Source organism: Petaurus breviceps, unplaced genomic scaffold (genome assembly GCF_028583685.1).
Source record: "Petaurus breviceps papuanus isolate PSGF00001 unplaced genomic scaffold, PetGlider_PUasm1.0 38, whole genome shotgun sequence".
Classification (NCBI taxonomy): domain Eukaryota; kingdom Metazoa; phylum Chordata; class Mammalia; order Diprotodontia; family Petauridae; genus Petaurus; species Petaurus breviceps.
In genome coordinates this window covers 34,880,324-34,901,819 of record NW_027186304.1, presented here as the reverse complement: position 1 = coordinate 34,901,819, position 21,496 = coordinate 34,880,324, and the positions used below count along the sequence as shown (strand labels likewise).

At 35.6% G+C, this 21,496-nt stretch overlaps 1 protein-coding gene across 2 annotated transcripts in view; it reads left to right on the top strand.

Annotated features, from left to right (window-relative positions):
* ROCK1 (Rho associated coiled-coil containing protein kinase 1) overlaps positions 1-21,496 on the top strand; it is a 143,780-nt gene that overhangs the window by 61,380 nt on the left and 60,904 nt on the right. For both annotated transcript variants that reach the window (XM_069099750.1, XM_069099749.1), the window contains exons 5-10: positions 252-427; positions 938-1,022; positions 5,479-5,623; positions 5,933-6,071; positions 9,466-9,557; positions 18,281-18,440. In XM_069099750.1, the coding sequence (XP_068955851.1) occupies positions 252-427; positions 938-1,022; positions 5,479-5,623; positions 5,933-6,071; positions 9,466-9,557; positions 18,281-18,440 (797 nt within the window). The remainder of the gene's footprint in view (positions 1-251; positions 428-937; positions 1,023-5,478; positions 5,624-5,932; positions 6,072-9,465; positions 9,558-18,280; positions 18,441-21,496) is intronic.

Sequence of the window (21,496 nt, the reverse complement as noted above, 5' to 3'; positions counted from 1 at the left end):
CTTCAGGTGCACTTTAGCCTAGGGGCAGGGAAGATCTTCCAAATTTGCATTCCCATTACAACCTCTGAAGTCCCTTCTAGCTCTAAATCCATAATGTTTTATTTGCTATAGTATTTAGGGCCAGACAGGTATATAGAATGTGATTATCCTGAATTAATGTTTATATTTATAAGTAAAAAATTTATATTGATAACCATTTTTTTTGATCCACTTCTGATAAAATGACTATTTTGTATTCATGTCTTAAATAGCTTTATTATGCATTCCAAGATGATCGGTATCTCTACATGGTAATGGAGTATATGCCTGGTGGGGATCTTGTTAATTTAATGAGCAACTATGATGTACCTGAAAAGTGGGCCCGCTTCTATACTGCAGAAGTAGTTCTTGCTTTGGATGCAATCCATTCAATGGGCTTTATCCATAGGTAAGAATTTAAATCATTAAAAATAATTTTCTTCATTTGTTAAAATAAAAAGCAAAAATTATGTAAGTTATCCTGGGATTGGGGTTCCTTTTCATCTAATAGAACTCAAAAAGATAAATCTTTTTTGGAGGGGGGAAGGCAGGGAAGTTGAGGTTAAGTGACTTACCCAAGGTTACACAGCTAGTAAGTGTTAAGTGTTTGAGGTCACATTTGAACTCAGGTCTTCCTGACTCCAGGGCTGGCGCTCTATTCACTTAGCCACCTATCTGCCCCCCTCCCCCTTTTGGGAAGATAAATCTTTAAAAATTCATAGGTTTATCTTTCCTTTTTAAAATAGGTATCAATACGTTGTTTAACAATTTTCATCACAGTCTCTTTAATGTAGAGGTCAAGTAATACTTACATAACATTCCTTCTAACTCCTTAACTTCAAAACAAGTATACAATAGGAAGAAATTGCCAGAAATATTTTGTAGTACTTTAGGAATTAGCCTACTTTTTTCCCCCTAGAGATGTGAAGCCTGACAACATGCTGCTGGATAAATCTGGTCACTTGAAGCTAGCTGATTTTGGTACTTGTATGAAGATGAATAAGGTTAGTATATTTTGATATAAACATGGTTTAGCCAAATGAAGAAAATTACATTGTTAGAAAATGTTACTAACCTTATGTGGACTTCTACAGTATTGACGTGGACTGTCTTTATTTGTTGAACTGGATACCATGGTAGCAATGCTGTATAAAGAACTTGTTCGTGATTTATTTTTTCCTCTCTATTTAGGGTAAGTGTAGATTGCCAGATTTACTAAATCCTTCATAACAACTTTATAACATGTGCTTATTGGTAACTGAAAATGGAATTATTTTTAATATTGCTAAATAATTGTATCAGCATTGTAAGTGGACTCCAACAAATTCTGTCAGTGTGTTTATACTTTTGCATTTTATTGTACCTTTGGATTTTTGGATTACATTTTATTGTTTATGGCTCTAAAAAAGGATTCTACTCATTCCCGTTAAAATAGGACTTTATTTTAATATTTAAGGTTCATTAGAAAATAGTAACCAAATAGTGAAAAATAACCTTATTCCAAGAAAATAACATTTATTAGTTTATTATCTGTTAGGAGGAAATCTTCTTTGGCAGTTTTTAACTATAAAGGTTTATTGCAGTTTTAAAAATTGATAAATGAGTAGGTTTTGTGCAAATTATATAGAATTTGTTAATTCAGTAAACCTTTATAAAACTCTTACATCTATAATCCATTCTAGTAAGTACGTGATAAACCATGTACACAGATAAACATAATGTATTAGAAGAGAAAAATTTATAAAAGGAGTTATAAAGTTCCATGAGTTCAGAAGAGAAACTATGGCTTTGAGGTGGGTGTTGGAGAAGGAAAGAAAGAATCTGGTAAAACTTCCTAGATTTGGGGGTAGTTGATCTTAGCTTTTAAGAATACAAGATAGCTTTATTTTTGTTTTTGCTCTTTGCATTTTCAAGCATTATTTATCAGATCTTTTGGCAGTCTATAACTAAGGCCTTTATTTGGTATATATGGTTCTTCAAAGATATTTTATACCTTAAAATTGTAAAATTCCACTTGAGTGAGGTTTCTCATATATTTAGCATATACTATGCAAGGCTCTGTATGCACTAGTGCTAGCGATACAAAGAAAAAAAATGATAGTATCTCTCTTCAAGAAGCTTATAGTTTGATGGGATATGTATGTGAGGGATAAAAATGCACACCTAAATAAGTATGAAGAAAGGTGATAAAACTGCAGTAACTGGTCAGACAAAAAACCAAGAAACTTGAAGTGAGAGAATCACTTTTAGCAGCAGAGATCAGAGGAATCTTCAGAAAAAAAAAATGGTATTTAAGGTAAGGCCTTAAATGAAATGAATGAATTTTTATATGTCATAATGTGAAAGGAGTGAATTTGGGCATGGGAATGGGGCACGCAGAAAAACCACATTTGGAGCCGGAAGTATTAATTAAGGATCAACTAGTATCCGAGTTTGACTAGAGTTCATAGGAAAGGCCATGTGAAATCAGTTTGGGGAGGTAAGTTGAAGCCAAATTGTTGAAGGCTTTAAATACCATGTCTAAGTGGTTTGTGTTTCATCTTAAAGGCTTGGGGAAGGTGTTTTTTTTTTTTTTTAACAGGAATGACATGGTTAGATTTGTGCTTTAGGAAGGTAATGTTGATAGTCATATGAATATATGGATTGGAGAGGGAAGAGACTGGAGACAGGAATACTGGTTGATAAGTTGTTAAAATAACATGGGTAAGGAGTAATGAGATATAATGATGAACTTGGAACATAGCTATCTAATAGATCAGGATGGATGTGAAGGAGATTATCAAGGAATAATTAATAAGGCTTGATAATGAACTGGATGATGAAGTGTTGAAGAAATGGGAAGATGGTTTCAAAGCTGGGTGGTCAGCAAGATGGTGGTACCATCAACAGAAATGGTGAAATTTTGGGGAAAAGGAACAGGTAAGATTTTAGGATTTTAAAGGTCATCTTGTCCAACGCCATTACAGATGAGGAGATTGAATCTCGGGGGTCAAGTGAATTGCCCAGGATTACACACGTAGTAAATGGCAGGCCTGAGATTTGAACCTAAGTCTTCTGACTGCAAACCCAATACTCATTCCTCTATTCCACACTGATTTCACTTTTGGACATGTAGCATTTGAGTTACTGGTGGCAAAATATTTCTAACAAACAATTAAAAATGAGCCCAGAGGGGAGATTAGAGAGAGAGAAAGAATGAATGAAGATTGAGAGGTGTAAAGGAAAAATGAAGGTGAAATTTCATCTACTGAGAAGGGCTAATAGTAGAAGTGGGAGGACAGATGCTCAAGGAGAGTGGAGAAGTTTTGGGAACTTGTACTTTATGGCCTGTGATAGAGTTAGATGAGTAGGATTGCCATGCAGCAGTGAAGGTCCAGTTAGGGTTAGCCAGAATGAATTTGTTGTCTCCTGCAGTTTTGTGATGTTCTCCAACAGTATTTTAGTAGCTCTGAAGGTGATGATGATGAGAGGAGATGGATTCTAAGACTGGGGATTAATAGAATTGAAACAGTAGAAAGAGGAGGGATGGGGATGCCAGGTTTTAAGGATAACAGATAGTGTATTTTTAAAGATTGTTTTACTATGTATTTTGTTTTTATTGAACTTTGCTCCCACCCAAAGTGTACTCTCCCTTAAAACAGAAACAGCAAAATAGCTATAAACAAGACTTCTTAATACAGTAGCCATGGCTAAGAGAGTAGACAGTATTCCTCATTGGTAGTCTGTCACTTCTCTTTTGAAAAGAAGGAAGTGTGCTCTGACATCATTCACCTGGAATCAGTATTGAACGTTGTACTGATTTTCTTTTGTCTTCTAGTGTTGTCTTCACTATTATACGTGTATTATACATTATTGTGTCATTGTATATATTTTATTAGTTCTACTTTCATCACTTTATATGAGTTCACAGGAAATTTTTCGTATTTCTTTGAATTTCTTATGTTCATTTTTCCTTATCACATGTTAATATTCCATTACATTCACTACCAAGATTTATTCATTCATTCCTCAATTAATAGGCACCACCTTTTTCAATTTCTAACTTTTACAAAAGTGATACTAAAAATAGTTTTTGTTACTGAACTCATTGGGGATCATAAGCCCAGTAGTAGACTTACTAGGTCAAAGGGTATGAAGAGTTTAGTACATTTTTTCTTTTTCAACATAATTCCAAATTGCTTTCCAGAATGATTGGATCAGTTCATACTTCCACCAGCAATGTACCAGTGTGCCTACCTTCTTATAGGCCTTTTACCATTGACAGTCTTTAGCTTTTATCATCTTAGGACAGTGTCTTACTAAAGTGACTGACTTGGAATTCAAGACCATTAAAGGAGGAAAAAGGAAGCCAGTACAGGGATAATGGAGAAGGAGATGAGAGAAGAAATATATACTATAGGTACATAAAGGTTGCTTTAAGTGGACTAAGGTCATAATGTGGACAATGATAAGTCCAGCAGAATAGGAGATTATATTCAGAAAAAGGAATTTCAGGGTTAAGGATATTAGAAGTAGAGAAGTTTTAGGTAACAGGGAAGTCTAAAATGTGACCACTTTTTTGGGTGGCTTGAGGGCAAATAGAGCTGAAGGATCAAAGCAGAGGAGATTGATGAACTTGAGAAACCAGTATAATTAGTCATCAGTATCAAATTTTTCCATCGTCAGGGATGATATGGTTGGGATGAAAAGGAAGACTGTTAACTAATTTTGAGGAAGTAAGAGATGGTCCTAGAGGTCCCTACATGGCAGGGATAAGGATCTTCATCCTATAATAAGGTGTAATAATCCATTTGTTTTCTGAATTTGAAGGGAGGGAGGGAGGGGGACAGAGAGAGAGAGAGAGAGATGGGGTCTTTGTGTGATGGAAGTGGACAGTAAAGAATTAGTGAAGTCATTCTGACCCTTGGTGTTCTCGTACTCTCTCAGTATGATGGTGAAGTGTCCTATTTCATTTAGTGCCAGAAAATAGACGGTCTGTAAAAGAGAAAGAAATTAGAGGATGCCAAGGTAGTTTTTAAACAATAGAATGAATACCTAGAGGACTCAGTGGGAAAGGTGTAAAGAGAAGGAGGGGCACTGGGGAAAGAGTGTGACTAGATTGAGTAAGTGTGACAGTACTGGTCAAAGTAATAGAAGAAACAGCATTTCACCAAATTAGGTGCTGTTAATGCACGGCAGGGTTTAAGAGGGTGTGAGGTTTGGAGTTTAGTTGTGGAAATTCCAGGTTTGTAGAAATATGCAGAATAAATCAACCTCAAGAGTCTAAGTAGATTATTAATATGAGACAAACTTGACAGATAGATACCTTTTTCTGGATAATTTGGAAGACTGAATGTTTACCATGTGTGAAATTTCCCCTCTCTAAGGTAATTCTAAAAAGGTTTCATTAAGGAAAAAACTTCCTTTGTGTGAGTTTATGTCTGTATTCAGATTCACACTCTGATTTACCACTTCTTATAGGAAGGTATGGTACGATGTGATACAGCAGTTGGAACACCTGACTATATTTCTCCTGAAGTATTAAAATCCCAAGGTGGTGATGGCTATTATGGGCGAGAATGTGACTGGTGGTCAGTTGGAGTATTTTTATATGAAATGCTTGTAGGTGAGTAAAATAGAACTTAATATATTTATAGCATAGTTTATTTATCCTAAAAACTCATCATTGAACTATTATCTTTAGCTTTTATTTTGCTAATCTGTTTCAGTTTATGTGGAACAAAAGGCTTCAATAGTCAATCATTTAGCCATTAGGTATATTTTCCTGATATATCAGTCTTTTTGAGGTACCAAATATGCATGTCTTTTAGCTTTAACTCATGTGCATTGCATTTAAATTTGGATGCTTTTAAAACTTGATCTTGGTGGTTTGAATATAGAAAATTTTGTTTTAATTCTCAAATTACTTTTTCAGGTGATACACCGTTTTATGCAGATTCGTTGGTTGGGACATATAGCAAAATTATGAATCATAAGAATTCTCTTACCTTCCCTGATGATAATGATATATCAAAAGAAGCAAAAAATCTTATTTGTGCCTTCCTTACAGACAGGTAAAACATCTAGAATGTGTTTTTTTTTTAAAAACAACTAGAATGCTAGGGGGCTTTTCATTCTCCCTCTTATCTATAGTGAGGACCTATAGTTTAGCTATTAGGTACTTATAATATCAAATGTTTTCTTTTTAAATTAACAGGTGTCTCATTCATGGACCCAGTAAGAGTTTCATAACTTTCTCTCTTGTTTTAATCTGAAACAGGGTGTATGGTAGGGAGAAGGGATATTATCCTAGTATTTGAACTTTGTTTTGTAGCTGCAACTCTTAGCAACCTTCATTAATCGTTGAGTTTCTCTTTCCTGTTGACTAAAGCACGGAAATAAATAAGCTATAATCATAGATTCATAGAATTTTTAAGTTTAGAAAGATTTTTGAAGATCCTGGAATCCAGTGATCTCAAATTTACATTGCATATTTTAAGTTTATAGTATTAGTCCAATTGTATTATATAAATTTTTGGTTTTTCTTCACAAAGACAAAAGAACTGCATAGTATTCCTTGTAGGTGGGGCTGTATCTTTGGGGTTTGAGATTCCTGATCTACTCTAATGCCTTCTCTTTTACCAGTGAAAAAGCTGACAGCACCCTGATTTGCTTGGGGTCACGTAACTAGCTAGGAGCAGAACTTTAGGAGTAGCACCTAAGTTTCTTGAGGTATAGTGTTCCAAAGTTGAGGCAAAGGTAAATTAACTCTTAATCTGAAATTTCCAAGTCTCATCTTCTTCCTTATTGGGTTTGGTTTGTAGTAACATAAAGATCTAGCTCCTTTTCCTTTTCTGCAATAGTTATCATTGATCACGGGGAATTGTTGTCTTCTCTTGGCAGAAAAACTTATTTGCCATGGTAAGTCTTCTGTAAGGTACCATACTTTCCTAGTGCTGCTATAATTCCCTAGGACTTATTTCCTGACCATTCACTGAAGAGGGATCAGTTAATTGTAATTTAATTCTAAAATACCTTCCATCTTTTGGAATTTTCTTGATGTTTAGACTGGGACTGTTTATGTGAAACTACTTCTGCATGCATATTTTCAAAAACTAAGAGCTTAGAAGAGGAAGAAGCTTTTAAAGTTATTGAAAGACTTAGTATTTGTTTAGACTTATCTCTCAAGTTCCAGATTTCATTCTTGAGCCTTTGTCCTTTTTTTTCTAACAGCAGAATGACCTTTTTGGGATTACAGTTGTACCTGATTGCATCTACCAACAACATGCAAGGAATATTTAAGAAACAGATAGCTTTGTATACCTAGTTCATTTTCAGGGAAGAGAGAGATAGGGATAATGAAGGTGACAGGATGACAAGCAGCCAGATAAAAGGAATGAATGCTGCACACTTCTTTTCCAATGTAGCTAAATGCGAACTGGTTTAAGGAAAGTGTATTTCTACTTAGAGGAGTTTCCAGTATTGCGATTGATTATTTCAAAGCTGGAGAAACATTTTATGGAGGTTATTTTTAAGGAAAGACATTTGTTTGGTTTCCTTTTCATAGCATTTTAGATAAGATTTAGGAGGAATGTCAGAATAAGCCCTATGAATCATAGCTCTAAGTTCTTCCTTAAGGATGCACACTTACCTGAGCCCTCCAGCACTATCTACTATCTCTTCTCAAATGAACAATGAGTTGGAAATGAACTAGATGGGTAGATAGAAAGAGATATATGGTGCTAGAGGGAGGGCGTAAGTAAGTGTGTGATTCATAGGGCTTATTCTTTGAGAAGACTCTTTACCCTCTCCTATAGTAGTCTGAAAGTCATTATGACATAGTAAAAAACATTGCCAAAAATGAGTTTTAAAAAATGGAGATTGTATTTTGGAGTGACTATTGAAGTGGCTGTGCATTGGTCCTATTCAGCTATCTGAAATCAACTTGGAAAAGTAAGCTGAATTCTTGATCCTCTTTGATTTAGTAATTACTATGCCTAAAGGAGATCTAAGGCAGAAACAAAGGTCCAATATATACCAAATATTGAAAGTAGTGGGGACTGAGAACTGTAGAAAATCTTCATAGCAATTACTCTCCTACTCAAAATGGTCTCTATCCCAGTTTATTGGAACTTGTCCTATTTAACAGACATTTCTTGCATAAATCAGAGGGCTTTTGAAATTTAAAATATTCTTCCCACCTCCTAAAAAAATTTAATTTAGATTTATTAATTTAAAAATTAGAAGAATGAACTTAGGTGCTACTTCAATTGTCCTTCTAGGACCGACATTAGGCCTTATGATGCAGAAATTTTTCCAGAGAGATTAATAGTCCTTTGGTAGTTAGAAAGATAATAAGCTTCCCTGAAGAATCTAACTTAGATAATTTGACTGAACAGATCATTGGCTTTTTCCTTTCTATCTAAATGTCACTGCATCTATCTTTGTAGAAAAGCAGATAAATTTCCTATTGTTTGTGGGATTGTAGTTGAACTTCAGATTTTCAAATGTATTTTACTTAGGTGACATTAGGCCCACAGATAACTGTGCTTAGTGCCACTGCTTCTCCTTTTTGAAGAACATTTTCCTACCTTATTAGAGAGGTCAGGAGGCAGCATGAAACAGTGAAAAGAACATGGGACTGAGTAAAAACAAGATGGTCAGTTCTAGGCTTGATTTTCCCATTGAACTAGCTCTATTCCTTCAGTAGCTCACCCTCTGAGCCTCCATTTCTGAATTATATCTAAAACCCTTTTCCCTGCATATCTCAGGGTTGTTTTGAGGGAAATAATTTATTTTCAAAGTGCTATGTACTATAAATGATGGTTTTGTTGTCTCTTTATTGTGGGTTTTCTTTCTAATAGTACAGATCCCATCTACTCCAGTTTTGAATAATTATATTATAAAAGATAGCATTCATGCAACAGTTGGTAGAAGACAGCAAGGCTGTTATTTGAACAAAATCAAAATTTCCTACTGCTTAAAAAATAAGAACTCAAAAGTCAACTAGTAAGCACATATTTGTATCTAGGATATTAAGGGAGTTTTTAAGAAAAATTATCAAAGAAAGTGAACTTATTATGGAACTACATAAAGACACTTGATCTGTGAATTCTATTGCTAGTTAAAATATTACATTGAATATTAACAAATTTCTTTTATTAAAATTTCTTGTGACATTCCCTTTTAATGTCCCAGCTAAGCTGGGGTATGATCAAAATGAACCATGCAGAAAATAGCCTTTTCAAGTTTATATTAATCAGTATTGAGGGTATTATAGCCTTTTGTTTTTAAATATAATGTATTTTATAGCAAATTAGCTCCATTACTACCTACTATATGGGTGTGTTGTTTTGGGTTTGGGTTTTTTTTTTTTTGAGAAACTCTTTTATATACTATAAAATGCCATATAATTGTGAACTATTTTAGTATCTTAAGAATGTCTTGTGTCATTAACTTTTAAAACAGGGAAGTGAGATTAGGACGAAATGGTGTGGAAGAAATCAAACGACATCTCTTCTTCAAAAATGATCAGTGGGCTTGGGAAACTCTTCGAGATAGTAAGTTGTCACACTGTATCCTCTTACTCTAACACATGCACACAGATAATTCTTTTTTTGTTTGTTTTGGTATTGCAAATGTTTTAATAAGTGTTCTCTGCAAAGCATTTAAAATACCAGTTTGTGAGGATAAACTCCATTGGAGAGAGAGAAGACAGAACCACAGGTAGCCTTGGAGCTGAGGAATTTTCTTGATTTGGGGTAGGACCTGAGAGTGTGCTGTTTTCTTATCACCCTTGTGCTGCTTTGTAATCTTGTATTTCTCTTTTTCTGTGTCAAAAATCTCTTCTTCTTGGTGTCTAGGTTTATGGAGCCTCTTCTTCTTGAATAAGCATCAGTAAAATGAGTTGGAATTTTCACACCCGAAAGGTTAACCCTGGTAGAGGTAGCAATGACAAATTTTTGATGGGTCCTTCTCAGAGGAACATGGTTGATGGTCAGAAGTCCAGTCACCAAGCAAGCCACTAGCCAGATGCTTCAGGAAAACCACTCGCTTGCCCCTGTGGTGGCCAGAGAACAGGATCAGAACAGTCCCTGGGGTGGTGCTAGCTCAAAGTCTCCTCACATGGTGACTGAAGAGCTTTTTGCCATGACTTAGCAGCTTTCTAGGCACATGCTCAGTAGGGTAATACGTAGGTATTTTGTGAATCTCTACCACTCATTCTTATCACCATCAACAGGCTTTGAGATAATAGCAGGCACTTTTTCTTTCTTTTTCCTTTCAATCCGGGTTTTTGGGGCAGCATATTTCCACTTGCACATGGCTCTCCAGGAATACATTGCAGACCTGGAGTATCTACCAGTCACTCAGGCCAGGACTGGGTTCTGACTGTAATGCTTTTGAGGCTTTTTACCTTTTCAGCTACATCTTCCTTTTTGTTCTCTTTTTTTTCCTTTTTGATCTTCTTTTCCTTGGGTGGCTTTTTGTCTACCATCTTGAGAGATGGGAAAGAGCCAGATAATTCTTTATTCAGAAAAATTGCTTTCCAATTGATGTGTACATTTTTGTCTGCTTAAAAATAAATAACTCGGATGTTATGTATGTTAGTGCTATTTCTTATTTTGAGAGAGATCATTAAAAGCAAGGAAATCTGCCCTTCTTTAATACCAGGGTGGCAACAAAGGAGGCACTAACCTGGAACTGCTGCTGGCATTAAAAGGATGTTCATAAGTCATGTGTGTATATGCCTATGGAACTGTAGCAACAAACATCCCAGCGTCCCCAGGGTGGCTGCCAATACAGGTTCTTAGATCTGCTTTTCTAAAGGAAAGCAACTCAAAATGGGTTAACAATCTTGCTTTAATCAATCAAACATATTATTTACCTAGTTCAGAGGAAAAAGTCAGCACCCTGAACTTCAGAGTATACAGAGGTTACAAGCAGAAATTACAAGAAGACAGAGAAACAAACAGAGCAAGCAGACAGGCCTCCAGCTGTCCAACCATTACATACATACCTAGTCAGTTACCAGAGAGGGAAGCATCAACATCTGGGTTTTTCAAAGCCAGGGGGCTCTCAATGGCTGCCCAGAGTCTCTGGTCAAATCACACAGCATTTCTCAAAGTGAGCCCCTAGCCTTCAACTGGCTCAGAGAATGTAACAACCCTTGACCCACTGCCCAGTCACAAAGTATCTCCTGAAAAACAAGCCTCCCACCACAGGCTCCAGGTGCACTTAAGCCCATCAAAGGGCCTAGGGGCAGGGAAGATCTTACACAATACAATCTTAGAAAGATGGCAACAACATAAATTTACATTCCCATTACAGGAACCTAGACAGTGAGAAAAATATTTATGTTCCTTAAAATTTTCTGTGATGCATTTTTTATTTTTACGATAAAACCTGTTCAGCTAGGGATAAGACTAGACTGCTGATTTCATTGGTAAAGGGAATCCCTGGGAGAGGATAGTATCTCTCTTAATGCAAGTCAGTGCTGTCTCTGAAACTTAAGCCTTAGAGAGTTGCCTAGAAGAATGTGAAGTTATGTGATATCTGTAGGGTCATACAGCCAGTGTATGGCAGAGGCAGGATTTGAACCCATGTCTCTTTGCCTTTGAGGCCAGCTATCTTTCTACTATACTATGACTGCCTTGTTAACCAATATGAACAAAATGGGGTCTATAGAGTATTTTTTTAAGTGGAATTTTATTGCCTTTAGTTAATGCATTTTATAAACTACAACAAATGGAGCTTCAGTGACAAAAATTTAGATAAATATTGAGAAGACAAAAGGGAGTGTTTTTAGAGTAAAGTAATAATGCTCTAGCTACAGAAGTAAGTATAAAGAGATTTATGAATGTGAGGATTTCCTATTTAAGGAATGTCACAAGCAGTAAGATTTTGGTGTCATCTACCCTACATCTGCTAAGGAGCAGGTGGGCGGTGATACTGATTCAGTGCCGCAGTTTGAGTTTTACAGCTCTCTTCAGAAAGCACATACAGTAGAGAGATAAGTGCAATGCAAAATCAGCATGCCATCACCCCCAGATGTAGCCCAGTAGTGAGGAGAGTTCCCTCTGTGTGATTGATGGCTGATAATATCTGAAGTGAGCACTGCTTCCTAATGAAATTTTAACTGGGCTCTGACCAAAAGCTTTAGCTGCATAGAGGCTGAGTATGTTTAATAAGTAATCATAAAAAAATTGGGGAAAGAAAAGTAAAAGTTTGAATTTTGAATTGAAGCCTAAATGAATTGTTTTACTATATCATTTTATATAGTAGTTGTAGTCTTGAAAATTTTTAAACAAGTTTATTTAGTTATTATAATTTTTGGTGTACTAAATGAACTTTTGTGTTTAAAAGACTACTATGCAGGGCATTTTTTATAAGGGCATTTATATAATAAACAAGTCCTAATATAGCTTTTAAAAGATACTTATAATTTGTGATGTTTGCTAAAAAGTTAGCTCTTTCCAGCAATTGCATTTTGCCTTTTAATGGACATTTTGGTAGTTTTTACTAATTATTAGCCCTTTAGTCTTTGCTCTGTGGTTGAGAAAAAAAGAATTGAATCTTATTCTCATTCTCTCCTAACCTTTCATTCCAGCCAATACCAAAAGTTTTTTTCATTCTGCCAAATTTGGTGACCTCTTCTGTTCATGATGACTTTGGGTGTAGCGTGGCTTTCTGATTTTTTCAAAGTTGAATTAAGATAACTTTTACCATTCCCAGTTCTTCTGTCAAATAAAAATAGAGATTAGAAAAGGTTTTCCCCACATGTTGTATAGTGAAAATGAAGAAACTTAATACCTAGTGAAAGCTGCAAGAGAAGCATTGTGGCCAGAAGGGCATCTCTTATGCCTTTTTTTGTTTGACTTAGAACCCATTTTAACCAAAGCAGACTAGGAAAAGCAGTAATGCATCTACTATCAAATCTTTAAAACTGTTTTATAGAAATCCTTGATGGAAACTATCAACATCAAACAGACTGAGTTTTGGATCTTAGTCTGAAAAAGAATTTGGGACTTAAAAGGTTTAAGGAAATAGATACTTAGAATTTATGACTATAAAGTGATTTTATTTAGCAAATCTAAATTTTAAATCATGTTACTTAAAATCTTAATTTATTAAAAGACAGAATCCACTAAGAATTAGGAGGTAATGACATAATACATTTATCCTTCGGTACATTGAATTTTATTTATATAGCTCAATCATTGCATTAAAGAGATTACTTTGAATCTATGATTTCATTGGTGTGGCTACTACCTCTTTTAGTGCAGGTAAGTTAGCCTCTATTCCTGCTAGCATGATTTCTGTGGCCAGAAAAGAAATTTGACCCTAGTGAACAGTCTTCTAGTGACAAGGTAGTTTTCCTCATAGATGGCATAGAGCCAATATTTTTAGATCCACACTGGAAAATAATTCCATTTTGAGAGGACATTCAAAAACCTAGAGCCACTTGCATATCATGATGAGATAATAATGTTACCTTAGTCCTGAGTTCATAGGATTATATATTATTATTTTAGTTTTTCTGCCTCTACATTTTATAGCCAAAAGTGATTTCCCCTTCATTTGATCTCCTAAGATTTTGTGTTTTTCTATGGATTTGTCACATTTGGATTTGGATTTGTATCTTTCTGTTATCACCCATGCTAGACAGAAGGAAGGAGGGACTGTCAAATTTTGTATATTCCTTAGATCCTAACAGTACATTGCACATAAGAAATGCTTAGTATGTGTTTGAATGTTGAATAGATAAGAAATGCTAATATAGATTTTTTTTTAATGTATGTATTTATTTTGGACATGGCCACTGAGTGGATTTGTTTTGCTTGAGTATGCTTATTTATTACAAGGGCTGGGTTTTGTTTTTGTCTCTGTTTTTAATTGGAGAGGGTTTTAGCATAAAGGGGGCCATTGAAACATTTAAAAAAAATTAGGAGAGAACAGAAGGAAGTTCAGAAGCAAGCACAGACAAGCAAGAGAGTTCTGAAAGCAACTTGGTGTTATTTCTTATATGCTTTAAAAAACAAGTGGTACAGAGTGAAGACTCATGATTTTACATATTTTCTTTTTTGAATTCTACTATGGATGTGGAAGTTATAAGGGTTTTTTTTTTTGGTGTTTTAAGTTCAGAACAAAAACATTGTAAATACTTGTCTTATTATATAGGTAATACTTTATTTTTCACTTTTAAGTTCTGTATTTGCCTATAAAGCTTCTATGAGTTGAAGTCTAGAAAAATTTTTGCAGCTTTGATAAAATCAATTACAAATCAAACCAACAAAAAACAAAACTTTTAAAGTGAGAGAGAGTGTGTGTGTGTGTGAGAGAGGAATAAGCAATAGATTCTGAAATAATTTTCAAGAATGTGTCATGTGGGAAGGAATATTGGAAAGGGGGTGGAGCCAAGATGGCAGAGTAAAACCAGGAACTCACTTGTTCTCTCCTCTGTACACCCCTCCAAAATGCCTGTAAAAAAATGACTAAACAGGCAGCTGGGTGCACTTACTAGCCGTGTGACCTTGGGCAAGTTACTTAATCTCAGTTGCCCTCCAAAAAGGAAAAAAAAATGACTAAACAAATTTTAGAGCTGCAGAACCCACAAAATGACAGAGTGAAACACACCTTCAGCTGAAGACAGCCTGGCAGGCCAGGAGAAAGGATCTGTTGCCCTGGGCTGAGAATGGAGTGCAGTCCTGTGTGGGCTTTGCTGGCACAGAGCAGGCCAGAGTGTGCCTCAGGGAATTGAATGACTGGCGGCTGTGGTGATTTACAGACTTCTCAACCCACAAATGCCAAAGATAAAGTAAAATGTCAGTGGGGGAATGATGTTGGACCTGGGTGAGAGAAGAGCATGGTTGGGCCCTAGCCCTGGGCAGCTGCTGCTTCTGGAGCTCCAGGCCCACAGAGGTGGGTGAATCAAGCAGATGATCAGAGGACAGTTGCTCTTGCTTTACCCTGCTTGGATCTAGGTCACAGCCTTAGGTGGCAATCCTTGGGTGGGGAGGAGCACTGGCATGGAAGAGCTTGTGGCAGCTATGGAAAGGGAATCCTTTTCACAGTTCTAAGGCAGAAAAGAATGCCTGTGGTCACTCACAGAGCAGAGAACAGACAGTGGGAGGAGCAAACACTTCTCTTTTCATCATATCACCTTAGAAAAACTGAAAATTCACAGGTGCCTAGAAGTAACTGACAGCAGCTGCGCAAAACCCCAGAAACTTAGGGCAGAGCACTCTCCACTCTGGAAGCAGTCATACTTTGGCAGAGAGCTCGAAAGTTAAGTAATTGGCTGAGAAAGTGAGCAAACAGAGGGGAGGAAAATCAGACTATAGAATCTTCCTTTGGTGACAAAGAAGAACAAATCACATAACCAGAAGACAGCAAACTCAAAACTCCTGCATCAAAAGCCTCCAAGAAGAATATGAATTGGTTGCAGGCCATGGAAATGCTCAAGAAGGATTTTAAAAATCAAGTAAGAGAAGTAGAGGAAAAATTGGGAAGAAAAATGAGAGTGTTGCAAGAAAATAATGAAAAATGAGTCAACAGCTTACTAAAAGAGACCCAAAAAAATACTGAAGAAAATAATACCTTAAAAAATAGACTAACTCAAATGGCAAGAGGGGTCCAAAAAGCCAACGAGAAGAATGCCTTAAAAGGCAGAATTGGTCAAATGGAAAAGGAGGTCCAAAAGCTAACTGAAGAAAATAATTCCTTAAAATTAAAATGAGTTAAATGGAACCTCTTGACTTGATGAGAAATCAAGATGTTACAAAACAGATCCAAAAGAATGAAAAAATGGAAGACAATATGAAATATCTCATTGGAAAAACCACTGACCTGGAAAATAGATCCAGGAGAGATAATTTAAAAATTATTGGGCTACCTGAAAGCCATGACCAAAAAAAGAGCCTAGACACTAGCTTTCAAAGAGTTATCAAGAAAAACTGCCCTGATATTCTAGAACCAGAGGGTAAAATAGAAATTGAAAGAATCAACTGATTGCCTCTTGAAAAAGATCCCAAAAAGAAAACTCCTAGGAATATTGTAGCCAAATTCCAGAGTTCCCAGGTCAAGAAGAAAATATTACAAGCAGTCAGGAAGAAACAATTCAAGTATTATGGAAGCACAATCAGAATAACAATAAAGATCTAGCAGTTTCTACATTAAGGGATCAGAGGGCTTGGAATATGATATTCCATAGGTCAGAGGAGCTAGAATTAAAATCAAGAATCACCTACCCAGCAAAACTATATGATCATTCAATGAAATAGAGGACTTTCAAGCATTCTTGATGAAAAGACCAGAGCCGAACAGAAAATTTGACTTCCAGATACAAGAATCAAGGGAAGCATGAAAAGGTAAACAGAGAAGAGAAATCATAAAGAACTTATTAAAGTTGACCTGTTCACATTCCTACATGTAAAGACAATATTTGTAACTCATGAGACTCTTCTCAGTATTAGGATAGTTGAAGGGAATATGTGTATGTATGTGTGTGTATAAGTGTGTGTGTGTGTGTGTGTGTGTGTGTGTATGGACATAGAACACAGTGTGAGTTGAACATGAAGGGATGATATCTAAAAAATTAAGGGGTAAGAGAGGAGTATATTGGGAAAAGGAGAAAGGGAGAGAGAGAACGGTAAATTATCTCACATAAAAGGGGCAAGAGAAAGCAGTCACAATGGAGGGGAGAGAAGGGAAGTGAAAGGGAATGAGTCAACCTTACTCTCATTGAATTTGGCTTAAGGAGGGAGGAATAACACTCAATTGGGTATCCTACCCTACAGGAAAATAGGGAAGAGGTAAGAGGGAGGATGATAGAAGGGAGGGTAGATTGGGGGAGGGGATAGTCAGAAGGAAACACTTTTGAAAAGGGACAGGGTCAGAGATAAAAATAGAATAAATGAGGAGAGCGGGATAGGATGGAGGGAAATATAGTTAGTTTTTCACAATATGACTACTGTGGGCCTGGCCAGGTAGCACAGCGAGTAAGAGCACCAGCTCCAGTGTCGGGATGACCTGGGGATCAAATCCGGGCTCAGACACTTAGCACCACACCCAGAAATAACTGGCTGTGTAACCTTGAGCAAGTTACTTAACCCCAATTGCTTTAAAAATATATATATATATAACTACTGTGGAAATGTTTTGCATAACTATATATGTATAACCTATATTGAATTGCTTATCTTCTCAATGGGGGGGTGAGGAGGAAAGAAAGGAGAGAATTTGGAACTCAAAAGTTTTAAAAACAAATGTTAGAAATGTTAAAATGTTATGTTGAAAAGAAACTGGGGAATAAGATATACAGGCAATGGGGTATAAAAATTCATTTTGCCCTATAAGAAAGTGAGGGGGAAAGTGGGAAGGAGGGGAATAGAAGAGAAGGCAGACTGGGGGAAGGGGTAATCAGTATGCTTGCCATCATGGGGTGGGGGGTAGAGGAGAGATGGGAAGAAAATTTGGAACTCAAAATCTTGTGGAAATGAATGTTGAAAACTATAAATAAATTCTGGAGGGGGGGAATCTATTTGCCTCCGTTTCCTCACATGTAAAATGAGGATAATAATAACACCTACTTCCTAGAGTTGTTGTGAGCATCAAAATGAGATTTTGATTTTTTAGCACAGTGGTTAGCTAAGTGTTTTAGAAATGTTAGCTATTATTATTAGCTATTGGTATAAGAAATGGAAGTTAATAATATCATGATAGATGTTAATAGCCCGATGTTTATTGTTGAAACAAAGACTGATTCTGAATGCCGTTTTTCAATCTAGTTCAGAAAATTATGGGTGATAATGGTTATTAAAGATAAAATCTATTTATAATGATGATCTTTACAATGAAGTATTTTGTACAAAAGACCTATTATAACCACAAGCTAGCAAGTGGATGATATTGGTGTTTTACTGACTTGGTTATATTTAATCCTCTACATTAGTTCATCCATGTAATAAAAATCTTTTCTGTGATACCTGCTGTCATTCCATAATTCGATTATATGCTAAATGCAATACTAGAGGTATTGTAGAGAGAAGCACATAATTTTTTTTTACTTATTACAGAGTGACTAGAGGAACTAGATTCAGTCTTATTCCATCTCTAATTTCTATAGATTGGAAATGTATATAGCTTTTTGATAATTCTTTTGAATTTGTCACATGAGATTAAAACAACTTCAATTTACTTAGAAATGAAAGTCTCAGTAGTTTGGATTGATTCTTTGTTTATATTTATTTTTTTAGCCAAATAACCAGTTTTCTTTTATCCTTAGCCGTTGCACCCGTTGTACCTGATCTCAGTAGTGACATCGATACTAGTAATTTTGATGACTTAGAAGAAGACAAGGGAGATGAAGAAACATTTCCTATTCCAAAAGCTTTTGTTGGCAATCAGCTACCTTTTGTAGGATTTACATATTATAGCAATCGTAGGTAAGCATTCTGAAAAGTGTTTTTTATTAGCAGCAGTAGGCACAGCAAAATCATTATTTGTTAGATAATTTTAATAATGCTTCAGGTCATAGAAGCTGTTTTAGTAACATTAAATCTACCTTCTGTCTTTTCAAGAAAAGCTGCAGGATTTTCTATTTAATTTTTTATATTATTCCATGTTTAGTGAAAATCTCATTGCCTTTCAGAAATTCTTTTATGAGTTAACACGGTATGTATATTTTCCCTCAAAATTGGGTAGTAGATATGTATTATAGTGAAAATTTAAAGATATGGTTAATTTTAACATTCAAAAAATTTGGGTAAAAATTAAGTCTTAGAATAACAGAAATCTGAAGTTCTGCTCTCATTAAACTTAAACCATTGAAAAATCATAATTATTAGCATTTGGGGATATATCTTTAACTTTTTAAAGAGCAAACTTTCTTTATCTTATTAGAATATGTGTCATTGACTTGATTGCTTAATTGTTATAATGCTAGCATTAGCCTATTAATATTGAGCAGATTAAACTTTGTTCAATATTTAAAACTTAAATCAGTTAACATTAACATTTAATGCCTTTTACAAAACGCCGTGGTGACTTACTATAACTGCTGAAGTACCAGTATTGTATTAAACAAAGGGAAATATAAAACATATTTCCCTAAGTATGTCTTGGTTTAAGGCTAGGTTTTCTTACTCATAAATAGCATTAAAAATATACCCAATAAGGGGCGACTAGGTGGCGCAGTGAATAGAGCACTGGCCCTGGAGTTGGGAGGACCTGAGTTCAAATTTGGCCTCAGACAACACAAAAACTAGCCATGTGGCAAGTCACTTAACCCCAATTGCCCTCTAAAAAAAAGCAAAATATATATATATGTGTGTGTGTGTGTGTATGTACCCAACAGTGCACCTAGAAGGTGAAGTGTTGTAGTGGAAGTAGCACTGAATTGGGTAATTAAACAGTCTGGGTTATGATCTTGTATATACAATGTGACCTGGAGCTAAATCAGTTTCCCTCTCTCAGCCTCAGTTTTCTCATATAAAATTTATTTAGTTGGACTAAATAAGCTTTAAAATCCTTTCCAGCTCTCACATTCTATAATCGAAAAGTCGAGGGGTGGCTAGGTGGCACAGTGAATAGAGCACTGCTCCTGGCATCAGGAGGACCTGAGTTCAAAGGTGGCCTCAGACACTTAACACTTACTAGCCATGTGACCTTGGGCAAGTCACTTAACCCTGATTACCTTGCCCCCCTCCAAAAAGCGCCAAAAAAAAAAAGAAAGAAAGAAAAGTTGGAAAGTTTAGGCCTTCTAAGAAATAAATAATTAGCACAATATCAAGAAATTTCACTGAATTGGACATTTGTTGAAATGTAAGCCTGCTTATCTTAAAAACTTTTTTTTTCTAATCAGAGGACCTATCTAACCCAATACTACATATCCATTTCAACAGAGCAGGTTAAAAAAAAAACCAACACAAAACTTTATTACCTTGGAAACTTACTAAATTCCATATTTATGGCATTAATATGAAATTTTTCATTTTTTGACCTGTATCTTTTTATAAAATATGCCAAATCATGGGGCGGCTAGGTGGTGCAGTGAATAGAGCACCAGCCCTGGAGTCAGGAGGACCTGAGTTCAAATCCAGCCTCAGACACTTGACACAATTACTAGCCGTGTGACTTTGGGCAAGTCACTTAACCCCAATTGCCCTCCAAAAAAAAGCAAAAAAAAAATATGCCAAATCCTCTTCATGTCTGTCTCAGAAAAATGAGAAAATGAACTAACACTGCTTTATATATCTTCTAATAATGGATTACACAAGATTAATATTGGCTTTTTTTGTTTTAGTACCAAATAAATAACTAAACCTCATTTTGGTAGTTTGCAAGAAAAATATCCTGCATCAAAATATAGATAACAGACATTTAAAAAAGTAATCTTTCTTCTAATATCCCCTGTATTCTTTTGATAAATGCCATCTTCTGGTTTGGTGAATCTGCCTATTGGTGATGAGAAGTAGCTTTGATCCAAAATCACATAGTCTTTTATCTCTTTGCAGATATCCTACCTAATTCTCTCCCTCTTCCTCCCCTCAAAAAAAGCCTCACTTGGCTTTTATAAGTTTTTAGCAGTTTTACCATATCCTTGAGTTCTCCAGGAGCTACTAATAAGAATAACAATGGACGAAGGGTCTCATTTCCAAAAAGTGTGGAAGGCAGGGCAAGTGTTGCAGTGACCTATATAGTGTATACAATGTTTTTTTATTTCTGCCTCAGCCAGGTGGCTGTAATCTTTGCTTAAAGTGAAAGCTAGTCTCTCTCATTAAAGACAAGGTAGAATACTCAGATGTATTTCCACTTTCCAGATTATCGGGAGGGATAAAGTGCTTTTAAAATACAGAAATCCTTCATTGTAAAAACAAGAAGAAAAGAGTATGAACATCCAAATGAGAATCCTGATCTGTGTCAGAATAGAAAGAAAACAAAAACCAGTGAATATTTGAAGCTAAGTAACAGATTTGAGACTTACTGAGGAGAGGAAAGATTTGCTTTGGTGTCAGCTTGAGGTCTTTAATGTACTGGCCCAGAGATCTGTGCTTTGGCCCTATTCAGTATTTTTATCAGTGATTTGGATAAGAGTATAGATAATATGCATATATTCACTAATGACAGAATCTAGATCATGTAGCTAATACATTGGATCACATTTATCACACAGCCCCTGACAGGCTAGAAATTTTGGACCAGTTTTAATAAGATGAAACTATATGCATTTGGGCTTCAAATTTCAACTTCACAATTAAAAGATGAGGGATGTATGACCACAGAGAAAGTCCCAAACTGCATTGGTAGAAGGAGTTTTCTCACCTAGCAGTTTCCTTTAACAAGAAAACTTCAAGCCCAGTCTCTATTACTAGTATATAAAAATAAAATATCCCAGATATATAAAAATCGTTACAAAAATATACATTGAGTGACTGATAAAATTGTCTTATTTGTTTTGTTGTCATATTTTGTATTTGTTGTATTGAGCGACGTTGTAGAT